The 13,623-nt window shown below is 41.1% G+C and overlaps 1 protein-coding gene across 1 annotated transcript; it reads left to right on the top strand.

Moving 5' to 3' along the window:
• The first annotated feature begins 2,231 nt into the window (after positions 1–2,231).
• LOC140200716 (homeobox protein CDX-1-like) lies at positions 2,232–8,571 on the top strand. Its single transcript, XM_072264296.1, has 3 exons — positions 2,232–2,658; positions 7,201–7,346; positions 8,377–8,571. Exons 1-3 carry the CDS (start codon positions 2,232–2,234, stop codon positions 8,569–8,571), a joined length of 768 nt encoding a protein of 255 aa, XP_072120397.1.
• The last annotated feature ends 5,052 nt before the right edge of the window (positions 8,572–13,623 follow it).

The raw sequence follows: 13,623 nt of genomic DNA on the forward strand, positions 1-13,623 counted from the left end.
GACTCCGGATGGCACCGGGATAAATGCTAAAGCCTAACCAGATGTGCGCAGATGTGGCCCGTGCCACAAAATAAATGGTTGTCGCTAAATATTTCCTCGGTTCACCGTTATCTCTAAAAAAAGACTAAGCTTTTTTTTTTGGCCAATTTGTCAGCATTGACCGAACGTTGTTACTCCGGCTTCTATCATCATTCGTTCACACACTCGCGGCGCGGAAGGTGGTGACCAGCAAGAAACGAAATTGCCCTTTCAAATAATTTCTGGTGCTAGACCGTATGTAATTACACACCTTCTACAACCTGTACTGTTCCGTGCACACATTCATTCAGGGCTTGAAACGTAACGATTTAACCCGTATCATTGGAATCAGCAGGTTGATGTTCAATATGGCCGTACTTTGTAACGTAAAACAGGATCTCTTTGCTAATATCATCCTCCGTTTAAAATGGTTAACGTGCGTGGGATACAATATGCTATGTAATTAGGACATTTATTGTCCTTTGTAATATTTGAATAATAATGAAAACTTTTTAATAGCAGCTCTCCACGTCCATTGCTTCAGTAATTGAATAGTACCACTACAAACTCAAATGGAAGCTTTACGCCTCTCCGCGCCACGCATCGAAGAATTCTCAAAATGCTCTGGAAAAGTTGAGTCAAGAGCGTCAATGCTATTTGTGTGACTGTATTAGCAAATGTGAAGAATAGTCAGGTTCGATTCTTGTAACTTCCTGAGCCGAGTCGAATATCGTTCATAACGACTACTCGCTTTGTGGAGACATGACAAATTAAACAATAAACAATTATTATAATATCATCCCCATCTGGATCTCAGTACACTAAGCGGTCTTTTATAGGGCACAAAATATTTATACTTTTCCGTCTTCCGATAATCATTTCCATGTTTCTGGCATTTTTTATTGTAATAATAACCCAAATTGTTATCAATTCCTTGTTGCATATACATCTTCTTCTGCTATTGAATATGAAATATTTTGAGAACTGTCACGGAAGTTCTTTAATACTAAATTATAAAAAGCAACGAAATTCGGAAACTTATCTTTGTAAAACTTTGACCAATCTCCAGTTATTGTTTCAGGTCTGGGGGGTGAAGGTGGGTGCTTTGTCTCCACTTTAGCTATTCTTATTTCGATTATTTTCAATATTTCAGTATTATTAACCCAGCATGTTCCCTATGGTTTAAATTATCGACGAATGTCATTTATATTTATTTTATTTGAAGTCAAATATGTCATAGATGTAAAATGTCTTACATGAAAATAACGATCCTAAACTGTGCAGTAAAAATACACTTTCATCTCTGCTGCCCTGAATATCTTCAAACATGATTTCAGTCCATTGAACATTTGGCATTTGACAAAGTAATTGCATAGAAACGTTAAATTCATATCGATATCTGTTCTGCACTACACGTCATTTTCTGCCCTTCGTACAGTCCGTTTGGCTAGTCTCAACCATCTTCAAATCATTTGTTAAAGTCTCTGGGGAGTTTCATTCATGCATTCTGAGCTTTGAAAGTTGAAACGTCAGAAGAAGCTGCATTCTGACATTCGAGAACCCCCCCCCCCCCACACACACACACACACATTTCATTAGCACGTAGTTTTAGTATAATATGTTTGGGTTGGCTTCTCGGGGTTTGTCATTTACAAAACTAGTGTATGAGACCAGATATTTGCGTGCCTTTCCTCGCCATGCCTTAAAATGTGACTGGACTACGCGCCCGTGATGTGCTGTCCAAGTGGGCGAATCTGCCGCCTCTTGACCTTTGCGTGTCGAATCACTTCCGCGATTCTTGTTCGGGTCATCCTCGCTACCCGCAGAACCAGTAAACCTTTCAAATCTGTTTTTTTTTAGTTTCTAAATGATTTGACCGTCGAGAGCAAGAGGTTAAAGTGCGGAAGGTTGAAGTAGAAGGAGGAAGCTTTTCGAACAATACTTGGTTGAATATGCAGGTCTTGATCGAGTCGCTCCTGTCTCCTTATCTTTTTAAATGCAAATCTTTGGCTGTATGAATTAGTTGACGTCACCTACCTTCAGTTTGCCATTACTAATAGAAGCTTGTAAACAATCGTTAATCATGTGGGACACGGGCGGATCGCCCTGATCGCCTTTGGAGACACAGTGGCAAACCAGGAAAAAGAAAGTCTTGAAATTACAGTAACCTGGATTTCTCCAAAGAAGCATGCCGTTTGCGCTCCGCCGCCAACATGTACGTGAGCTATCTTCTGGATAAAGACGTGAGCATGTACCCAGGGTCCGTCCGGCATTCTGGCATTAACCTGGGAGCTCAGAATTTCGTCAACCCACCACAGTACCCGGAGTATGCTGGTTATCATGTACCCGGCGTAAATTTGGACAATCACCCTCAATCGTCAGGATCTTGGCCGTCACCTTATGGGCCTCCCCGGGATGAATGGAGTGCGTATGCTGCACCTACAAGCACGGTCCACGCCATCAACGCCTCACCAGGGACGCTGTCTTACAACCCTGCAGATTATAACTCCGTTCAGACCCCGGGTTCTGGCGTCATACAGCCTTTAAACAATAATCTTTTGGAACAGCATTCTCCCAATAGCCAAAGGCGCAACCCTTACCAATGGATGAGGAAGCCAAGCCAGCAGCTATCAGGAACAGGTAAGATTGTAGTTACACTCCAGAGCAGAAAATGATTAGAGAGATTGCTACCAAGGTTCCATTTTCACATTACTGGCAAAATCGCATTCTCTCTTCAATACCGACCATTCGAGTAACTGTGCAAAAAGAAACCCCGAATACTTTTAAGCAACAGCTATTACGTTTCTATGGTATAAAACTTCCCACGCCTCAGTGCAGCTTGTGATAAAGATTGCTCCTTCTATCTAGGGGGATTAGCCCGAACACTAAATACAAAAGAGAGACCCCGTCATTCTCACCCTACCCTACGTATAGAAAATATGATCATAAAATAATTCGTCCAGAAGAGGGAAAAATTTTGAAATCAATCCAATTGTTGCGCGTATCCTCGCCTAGAAACTTCATATTACTTTGAGGAATTGCTCACGCTTTTATTGTACAGGCTCCTGGAATTTCTGGGATCTCCTTCGTCAAGATGAATATAAACGTTTTTAATTTTGAGATTTTAAATAATAATCCAGTTCCCGTTAACAATTGTACAAATAACCCGAGATGTTTTAACTCCATTGCACCAAACGCCCACCGGATCTGCAAAGTCTTAAACTTTGAAGTAATGTCGACCTCCTAATATATGTACCTTAATGTCTGTTCCTCTTTCGTTTATTGTGAATGTGTTACAAAATCCTGCTCAAATAATGGCAAATGAGGAGGTAATACGATGTCAGAATGCTTTTTGAACCGTTACCATGCGTGCAGTATTTATTGGTCAATTTCTTCTCATGTGAACAATGTCACTATGAGGCAACTTAGAAATATAATTAATGTCTAAATGAACGACAGGAAATCGGTAACGCAGTTTGTGGCAGTTATTTATTTTGCTTTTTTCAGCTTAATTTATTCATTAGTATTCGGATAAACCTCTTGAATTGTGGAGACATACTTTAATTGTTATAACTCCAAATTCTGTTATCGATTGACCATATAAACCATAATAACAGTCGACTAACAGTAATTTCTGAGTCATTAAGCAAATACTTATATTAGTACCCGCTATTTTCCAAACACTAAGCTGTATTATTTGATAAATAGCCAATCTGAAAATCGCTTTACCGCTCGTCTCGAGTAGAATTGTTCATCCAGCCCTCTGTGCCCAGCGTTACCCAAAACTGCTCGCAACCGAAAATGTTGATATAATAGAATAGGAATGCTGCGTTCTCAATCCCTCACTAAAATTAACCATCGCCCGCTCTTCAATCAGAGTAGCACGACTGCATCCCCTAGCCATTCCATGTAACCACATGGCTAGAGCTACCCTCATAACTCCTTAACCACGATCTCAAAACTTTTACAAGAAATCGACCCAAGTGAACTTTGGTTTACTTGGAAAATGGCTAATCTTCACAAATCTGCGCGTTCGCAGTAGATTATACGTCCCCGGACGTTCAAGAATATTTTGGCCTTAATTAAAACACAAATAGGTGTTGAACCACAATATTTTGAATCTATTCCGAGCGACTACAAGTAGGATTCTGCCGTTGCAACATTCGAATGAAGCTTACAGTCCTTTTAGTTTTGAAACGGAAGATTATCGGTGAATTTTTCATTACCGTCCTCCGTATAGGTGAAATGCTAACCTGAGCTGTAACTAAAGAGGCAGGCAGCACGACCAGGTGCTGGCCATGGTTGTAATGTAAATTAAAGATTTATATGGAGTGCAGATCTCTTTAATTTATTGTATCTCCTCCCCACCCCCGCTCAGTCTGTGTCATGACCTTTTAACATGAAGTGCTTTGATATACACCTTTTTTCCAGCAACCCCAGTCTATTGTTCCGTCCATCTCCCGGAAAAGGTGGCGAGTTTCGCAGCAAATAAAGAATTTTGACGTTTCTGCACGATCCTTTTCAGCCTCTTTCTGTTTCTTTTCATTCGGTTCCCAGGCCATCACGGAACAATAAATATTACTTATTCCAACTAACGAAGTGTTATCCGTGACATACATACAAGTCGAATGACTGCAAAAGAAAATATTTATGTGAAATCGTGACTTAATATATGCTTGTGAAGGATTTTTTTTAAAAATGCATTGCTGTTCAAATTTCAAAAAAATCACTAAATGAACACAACATGCTGCTTAAATCTTAAAACTGCAAACGTTTGAATGGCAAATGTCATGGCTTGCATTATTTTTTCATTTACAAAGGAATTTTACTTTATAAAATGTTGCTTTCGTAATGACCCCAAGAAATCGTGAGCAATATAGCATCAGGTTATACGCGCAAACACGAGGAATTCTGCAGATGCTGGAAATTCAAGTTACACACCAGCAACTATGATGTGTGTAGATCAGGTTATAAGGTTCCTTTTGTAATAACTCGGGAAAAGTGTAAACAATTTAGCGTGTGTGGAAGTTAGAAATCACATCATTTTTAAATGCGTGCCCGTGTTTCCTTTACTTTATCACGTTTATTCAGAATTTGGTTTTGGATGAACTCGCAGAAAAATACATAATCAAAAATCTGATCCCTTTCTCAATGAGTTTGCTGACCCTCCCAATAAGCGCCCGAGAATTATTTCAGTAGTGCGTGCTGCACGAGATAAGATGTGTGTTTTAGATTATTAATGTTGTTTTTAAAGTACATTTGTCAGATCATTTTCTTGCCTCCTAAAAATGTCCGTCTGTGCCCTCCAATGGCCAATCTTCATCTTTGAAGCGTATCCCCATTGAAATGCTTCAGCATTCTTCTTTCTTTCGGAATGGGGTTTTAAATGTAAATGTGCTGAAGTTTGAGATGAAAGGTTCGGCCGCCATTTGTTCATGAGTGCCAATTCAAACAGAATGTGCTTGTTATTCCACCACGGGGAAAAAATCTCTTTGATAAGGTCGCCTTGTACTGCATTGTTCGAGCCGTGTTCGCTTTTAACCAGCTGTATACATTTTCCCCGCATCAAGCTTGTTTCTACGTGGGGCTCTTTTGTTGAGGTTTGCAGCAAATTATCTGAACAATGTTAGCCTGCTGGCGTTCAAAGTCGGAATACAGGAGGGGAAAAATGTTTCTGGATACGAATCGCCAATAGCGGTTGCATTCTTTATAAAATGCTTCCGGGGCACATATAAATAAACGAGGTTATCAAATCCTATTCCGCCGTTAACCATTCGCTACGCTCAGAAGTGAACACCGTTGTACATCACGAACACACCTGTTTGTGGTATGTAAGTGGGAGAGTGGATGCCCTACTATCCCTGCAGCTTTCATTTACGGCTGTTATTTGGCGGAATGGTAATTACTCCCAAATGCTCAGATGCTGCAATTTCTCCTTAAAGCGTTCGATGTGTGCTCAAACTCATTTTGCACTCAATATTTTCAGACTTGTTACTGACACCTCCCGGCATTAGTTTAACAGCATCTGTTTGAGTTAGTTTGATTTACTTTTAGTGTTGGGCTCAGCCTGGCCAGTATTTGACCTAAATTATCCACACAAGACACTAGGATCGATATTTCCGCCAAACATGCATTATCGATCAGCAAAAACAGTTTCAGCCATTAAATCTTATCGTCAAATTCCCGTCGCAGATTAATGAATATTTTTATAATTATTCTAAAATCAAGTTACTAAAATACCTTAAACATCTGAATGATTGGGACTTTGGTGAATTTCCTGCCATTCTGATCTTAGAAACCTAAATCGTTTTTACTGTTTTCGGGCCTCCATTGAGGTGCATTGTTTCCATGTTACACCCGTCCCTTAAATCTTGATTGAAGGATGCATGTATTGGCGATGGGCCTGAGGATTCAGCTCTGACCCGAAGTTTCTGTGTTTAGAAGGCAAAACACTTGCAATTCTTCCAGAAAACTAGGCATTTATTCTGGAAATTCTCGTAACCCCATCTGATCACAGAAAGACGTAGAAAAAAATACTGAAGAAAATTGAAGAAACGTAAAATTTAGAGCATTAATTGTAAAGCGTTAACAATATACTGAGCGTAGGGGGGTGTGCAACATTAGGAAATGTATAATTATAGCTGCATAGTAGTAGAACCCGGCCACGCTTCTAAGGTATATTCTATTGATTGTTCCCTAGGGGATGTCTCTTTACAGCACTCTGTAGGTTAGACGGGGCGTTTCCCGTGCTCTTCCACTCTGATTTAACATCTGAGTTCACCTATCGATTAACCCCATTTAACCTTTTATTCTAATTTTGAAATATACATCTTTGTTTTTTTTTAAAGTGTTTCCAAATCAATCATCCTTATCCGTTCTGTTATCACGGAGAAACTGAAATAGCTAGCATATTTATGTGAACTTCACACATCTTGCCTTGTACATTAATTTCGAGAGGCGTAGGTATCATCAAAATTTAATAGGAATTGTTTTCAAAAATGCTGGTCCACAATTCAAGAAACTGAGCTTTCAAAAATACTTATATGATACTTACAAGTTGTTTAATAATAATTCCATCATGCATTTTCAGGCGTTGGGTTAAGGAATTCGAGAGAAAGCACATCATACAATGCAATTCGCTTTTACTATTATTTAAGCGCCCTTACTTGTTTTTTTATATAGATAAAACGAGAACAAAGGACAAATATCGGGTGGTGTACACAGATCACCAGAGACTGGAACTGGAAAAAGAGTTCCATTATAGCCGTTACATCACCATTCGGCGTAAAGCGGAACTGGCTGCGAACCTGGGACTTTCCGAAAGGCAGGTAGGTGACGGCGCTAAGACTCGGCATCCTAGCGGACTCTAAACAAAATCTAAGAGCTGCCCCTTAGGTCGCGCACACCGTATCCGCAGAGCGGCTTGGATATGTTACCTTGCCAGTGACTGTAATCCGATTTCTTCTTCCACGTCTGACTGAGGGAAAGTTAACATAGATCACAAAATTGGTTTACGTTTTATGAGCAATTTTCTGGTAATTGAACAGTAAGGCTCATAGCGTCAAGCAAACTATCTTTGTAATGTAACAGAGCATGAAATGTAACTTCTAAAGTCAGAATATCTTCAAAAATAAAACGAGTTACAATGATAATTACTTTTCCAAATATATCGGGAGAGTCGGTATTTGTGCTATCTAACAACTAGAGGTCCAGAAGCGGAGACGGACAGATTAGGACAGAGATTCTAAACTTCCTTTAATCACATACGACATGCAATAGCTGGCTATAAGATGGTTTGTATTCTCTCCCATTGAGTGGATAATAATGTAAGTAAAATTAAAAAGTAATATTCGTGGATAAATCTAATAATTAAATAACAGCTAAAAAACTATTAGAAAATGGGCTAATCGTGTGTGTGCATGTCCTGAACATAAATTAGAAACTTCCAATTAAATGTTGTAGCTGATATAACCGAATTTGTGATGTATCACATCCCTGCTATTCGGTCAATTAGATCCAGTTGCTGAAATGTTCAGTACGCAGTTTCTAGAGAAATCGGCCGCGCCTGCAAAGAGTTATGGCGACAAGTGTTGAAATCCGGCGACAAGCGACCAAAAGCTGTTTCCTTAAAGATTTCTCCATTGCGTAACAAATCAGTTTTAACAGTTTGTTTGGATTGTTACGCGGAGAAAATAATTTATTTTAAAAAATAAACATAAATTATACAAATGCAATCTCTTTTAATTTTTTTCTCAGTTGCCGTAGTCTTAATTTCTACAATCTATGAGTTATTTAATCCTAACATTGAAGTGGAACTTTTTGACTGTACTAAATTGGTTTCCTTTTCGTCACGTTTAGGTGAAGATCTGGTTTCAGAATCGAAGGGCGAAGGAGCGGAAAATGACGAAGAAGAAGTTACAACAGCAGTCTCAACAGGCGTCGGCCCAGTTAAGCCCGGTTCCTCCCGGGACAGCCGGTGCTCTGTCGGTTACCAACGGCGGAGTAATGGGGGCGGCCAGCAGTGCGGTTTTACCTGGCACGGTCTCTCAGTGAACCCATACAGATGTTTACCTACACCCGAAGGGATGGAGGCAAAGCGTGAACTGGTGCCTATTCAAGCCAGGAGTTCCAGACTCTTCCGTGTCCGAGAGGACATTTTACAGCACTCCACAAATTCATACTGGCAGCATTGGAGGTTTAGAATCAAACAATTTGCTTGGGCATTTTGTTTCAGACTTCATGCATCAAGCAATCAGGGCCTCAACACTAAAGGAAACTGAAGATGGCCGCGGACCTTCTGACAATGTGAACCAATTGTAATTGGGATTTTTTTTTCCAGGGTCTTTCAGGCTTTATATTGTTGAAATATTTTAATATAGTTGTCAAATGTTAGATTATATCCGAGTCTGAAACACTACCAGATGCATTTTGACATTTCAAATGTGAATTCCCTTCCCCCAGAAATGCACCTAATTGTACTGTACGTATTGTAATTGTTTTCATCTTTCAATGTAAATAATTTCTGTATTTTCCCCTTTAGAGATACTACTGTAAATCTTTTGGGTTAGTTGTGAGTTGGCTAGTTTATTATAATGTAGATTTTGAAGCCTCTATTCCGAATCACAGAATCTGATTTATCTCTTTAAGTTTCAGAATGTCAGCTGTAACTTTTCAGCACAATGTTTTTTTTATTGACGGGAAGGACAAAGAGGCTCGGGTCGTTGTTGTTATTATGCTCCAGGGTACGGAGCATAATAAACCATCTATTTTAGTTGCATTTGGAAAGAAGGGAAAGCACTTTCTCAGAAGTTTTAATGGATTGGTTTTACTATAGTGGATCACCAACTATTGCTTAACGATCCGCTAATACTTAAATCTTTACTGCACAAGGACATCCACATATTGAACTTTTTGCGAGCTGCATTTATAATGCTCTGGCAATTACCTGTGTGCTTAGAATATGGGACTACATTACATTATGATTTGGCCATATTACAGCCCAATCTTCATTTATAATAAATGCAAAAATGAATGGCGAAAGATGGAACCTTAGAACATGTGCAAATGTGACCAAAGTCTTTTGATTTAATTCTGTTCCAGAATAAATTGAAACACCACTAGAGAAAAATGATTAAGTAGAAACTGCCATTCAGTCTCTTTAACCTTTGCGCCGATTGGCATGAGAAGATCCGTCGATTGTTTGCTAAAGTGGAATAGGTCACATTATCACTTTGTGCATTGTGCTGGAAACGTACTTTGATACTTCCTACATGCTATCGAATAAATAGAGCTAGATAATTGATCTTATTGCCCATGAGCTTACTGGTTGCTATGCGTTGCTGTGAAACAGCAGACCATAAACTGTGTTTGGTGGCGAACCCGATCGGAACGGCTGTTTGTACAGTGGTTTCAGGGCAAAAGTCAGCATGGAGATTAAAAGTTCGCAAAGAGTGAGACAACAAAATATATGCCAAAGAAGCTAGTGTCTTTCTAATTGGAAGAAAAACAGAACAGCGTGAAATAAGAAAAAGTGTGACAAGAATCATTTAATTAGGCCGTGGGCAAATTGAGCAAGGAAGCACCAACATAAAACAAAATCGCTGAAAGTTATACAAAACAGCTGTGGTAAATTAAGCCCACTTGCCATAAGTGACAGATGTTAAAGAAATGTGTTGGAAATAAACAATTTATTGAAAGATTCCCTTGTTTGAGCAATTTATCTTACTAAAATTGCGCGTTGTCACTTAAAGAGGGCCGTGGAATACAATATGTATTTAAAAAACTCACTCTATCTGTCTTTCTGTACGTCATTTGTACTGCCCATGGCCACGGACCAATTGAGATTTACAGGTAGTTGTACAACATGGGTCAGATTTAAGGTCAAGTGGAACTAGTTCTAACAATTTTACCTCCCTCCAGTTTTAACTTCCAGATTTAATGTTCTAATCCATGGAATGAAGTAAATGAATTCACACCATTTGCTTGATAGTGTGGGCAATGCAACTGAAATCCTTATTTGATTCATTTTGCTTGTGGGACTATTTCTTTCCCCAAGTAGCAAGCTAATTAGATTTGACAAATCGAGTTTGTTTCCTATCCAAGTACTGACCAGGCCTGAGCCAGTTTAACATCATGAGAACGCCGATACTCCTCTCCCGTGAATGACGAGGCTCACCATTTACAGGTCTAAGCAACGTGGCCAAGAAGCATGTTGGGGTAGAATGGCATAATGCAGGAATGTATGCATCCACGCGGTTGATGGCAACTGCCAAACTGTTCTACAATGTAAGATTAGAGTTGACATTTGTGAGGTCATTCAGAGGCATGAGACATCCACGTGTGATCTTTTAGAAGAGTACTGAGGCTTCATACAGCCGTACTAAACACATGTGTGCAATGTGTCTGTTGCATTAATACCTTGGGGCTGTTCCGGATAGTTCCATGCGTTATTTTAAAGAATCTTGACAGGTCAAGTACAGGAGCAGGATCATTCCTCGCGTTACTTACCAAATGTGTTACTTACCTTTTAAATTGCTGCAAGGCCTTCTTCGTCAGTATATTCACAGATGCGCATAAAGCTCTCCTTTGTTCAAGTCCGATTAAATCCAAACACAAAATACTCTGCAGATGCTGGGGTCAAAGCAACACTCACAACACGCTGCAGGAACTCAACAGGTCGGGCAGCATCCGTGGAAACGATGAGTCCACGATTCAGGCTGGAACCCTATGTCAGGACTCATCGACTCATTGTTTCCACGGATGCTGCCCGACCTGCTGAGTTCCTCCAGCGTGTTGTGAGTGTTCCGAATAAATCCAACATAAGGACGTATCCAACTCATCTTCCCTGGCTGTACTGGACTGGAGTTGAATATACAGTCCAGCAGCTGGAGCAAGCGCTTCGGTACCGTGCTCGGGTTTGGCACCACTCACTACGCGTGATGTACTTACCTGACAAATGGCGCAGAAGAAAGTCTTAAGGCACACCTCAAAGGTGAAAGCAATCAATACAACTCCCAAAACACTGCAGGTGTCAGAAACTCGAGCTAAAGACAGAGGATACGCATCCATGGAGGGAGAAGCTTTTAAATTATTAGGCTCTGGTGAAAATTATCAAGCTGAAATGTTAGTTTCCCTCTCCTTTGTTGACTCACCAAATGAGCATAGAACATAGAAATTTACAGCACATTACAGGCTCTTCGGCCCACAATGTTGTGCTGACCACGTAACCTACTCCAGAAACTGCCTAGAATTTCCCTACCGCATAGCCCTCTATTTTCCTATGTACCTATCTAACAGTCTCTTAAAGGACCCTATTGTATCGGCTTCTACTACTGTCGCTGGCAGTTCCACTCTCTTACCTACTTCCAAGCACCTTAAAACTGTGCCCTCTCGTGCTAGCCATTTCAGCGCTGGCGAAAAGTCTCTGGCTATCCACACGGCCAATGTCATCATCTTGTACACCTCAATCAGGTCACCTCTCATCCTCCGTCGCTCCAAAGAGAAAAGGCCGTTCGCCAACCTATTGTCATAAGGCATTCTCCCCAATCCAGGCAACATCCTTGTAAATCTCCTCTGACTCTCTCTATAGTATCCACATCCCTCCTGTAGTGAGCTGACCAGAACGGAACACAGTACTCCAAGTGGGGTCTAACTAAGCTTTAACACTACCTCACGGCTCTTGAACTCAATCCCACGGTTGATGAAGGCCATCACACCGTACGCCTTCTTAACAACACTGTCAACCTGCGCTGCAGCTTTGAGTGTCCAATGGACACGGACTCCAAGATCTCGCTGATCTTCCACACTGTCAAGAGTCTTACCATTAATATTATATTCTGTCTTCAAATTTGACCTACTGAAATGAACCACTTCAGACTTATCTGGGTTGAATTCCATCTGCCACTTCTCAGCCCAGTTCTGCATCCTATCGACGTCCCGCTGTAACCTCTAACGACCTTCCAGACTAACCACAAAACCTCACAGCATTTTGAGCTTTTTTTTGTTGTTAAATGAAACAAGCTCCTGAGGATAAATAAAATATCATAAACTAGAATTTCACAGCAAAAGGCAGATTGGGCACAAATTCACTGTACTTCAACATACAACACAGACGTGAGAACAAATTAATTGGAAACTACTAAAATTGGAACGGTAGGAGATATATTTTTACTCGGGGTCGTTTTTTAAAAATAATATGTGAAATAAGGGGATGGAGTCCAAGTTTCCCGACCCAGAAGGACAATTTGATAAAACGATTAAAGACAATAAACGATACAAAATTTCCGTCAAAAAGTAATTGTTGCACACAATTCCATCCTCTCCAGTTAAATAATGACAGCTTGAGAACCACGTCTGTACATTGACTCTTCACTGCATTCCCGCCCCGAGTGGGTCACCAGCACCTTTCAGGTGGGTCACAGACTTTGACAGATCTTGGGAGCATCCTGAAGGTGCCATTAGCTCGACCGCGGATAGAAGGCGGTGACTTGGCTGCAGGAAGCGGGAGAAGGGAAGGGATAGGACGACAGGCAGTCGGAGAATGCCCTCCTCCACAGGTGGAGGACACGGGTGGGAGTTGGGAAAGTAGAGTGGGAAACAACTGCGCCCGATGGAGAGAGGAAAGTAATCTATGGGGAGGGCGAGAGAGACGGTGACAGTTTAGCGGGGCCAGGACGGAGACGACAGGAGTTTTGGGAAGGTGATTTATGGAAGGCGTGCAGTTCGGGGGTGTGGAGTAAGGGCGGATCGAGCAACTGAGGGAGGCTGAACTTTCTGAAAGGTCGAGATCGAGAAAGTGGGAGTTGGGGAAGAGGGAGAATTCAACATAGGCAGGAGACTGAGGAGTATGGAGTTGGGGAGGGGACTGAGAGAAAGTGGGGGTCGGGAGAGTGAGAGAGAAAGGGAATTGACGTACGGTGGGGATGAGGAGAGGGACAGGGAGAGTGGGATGTGAGGAAAAGGACTGAGGGAGACCTAAGCAGACGAAGAACTGGGAATGAGTGGGGGTGATAAGGGGACAAGGAGAGTATGGTGATGGGGAAGGGGTCTGAGGGAAAGAGGGGGTGAGGAGGGACAGGAGAGTGGGAGTGGAGAAGGGGACTTACT

The sequence above is a fragment of the Mobula birostris genome, chromosome 7 (assembly GCF_030028105.1).
Source record: "Mobula birostris isolate sMobBir1 chromosome 7, sMobBir1.hap1, whole genome shotgun sequence".
In the NCBI taxonomy this organism is placed as follows: Eukaryota; Metazoa; Chordata; class Chondrichthyes; order Myliobatiformes; family Myliobatidae; genus Mobula; species Mobula birostris.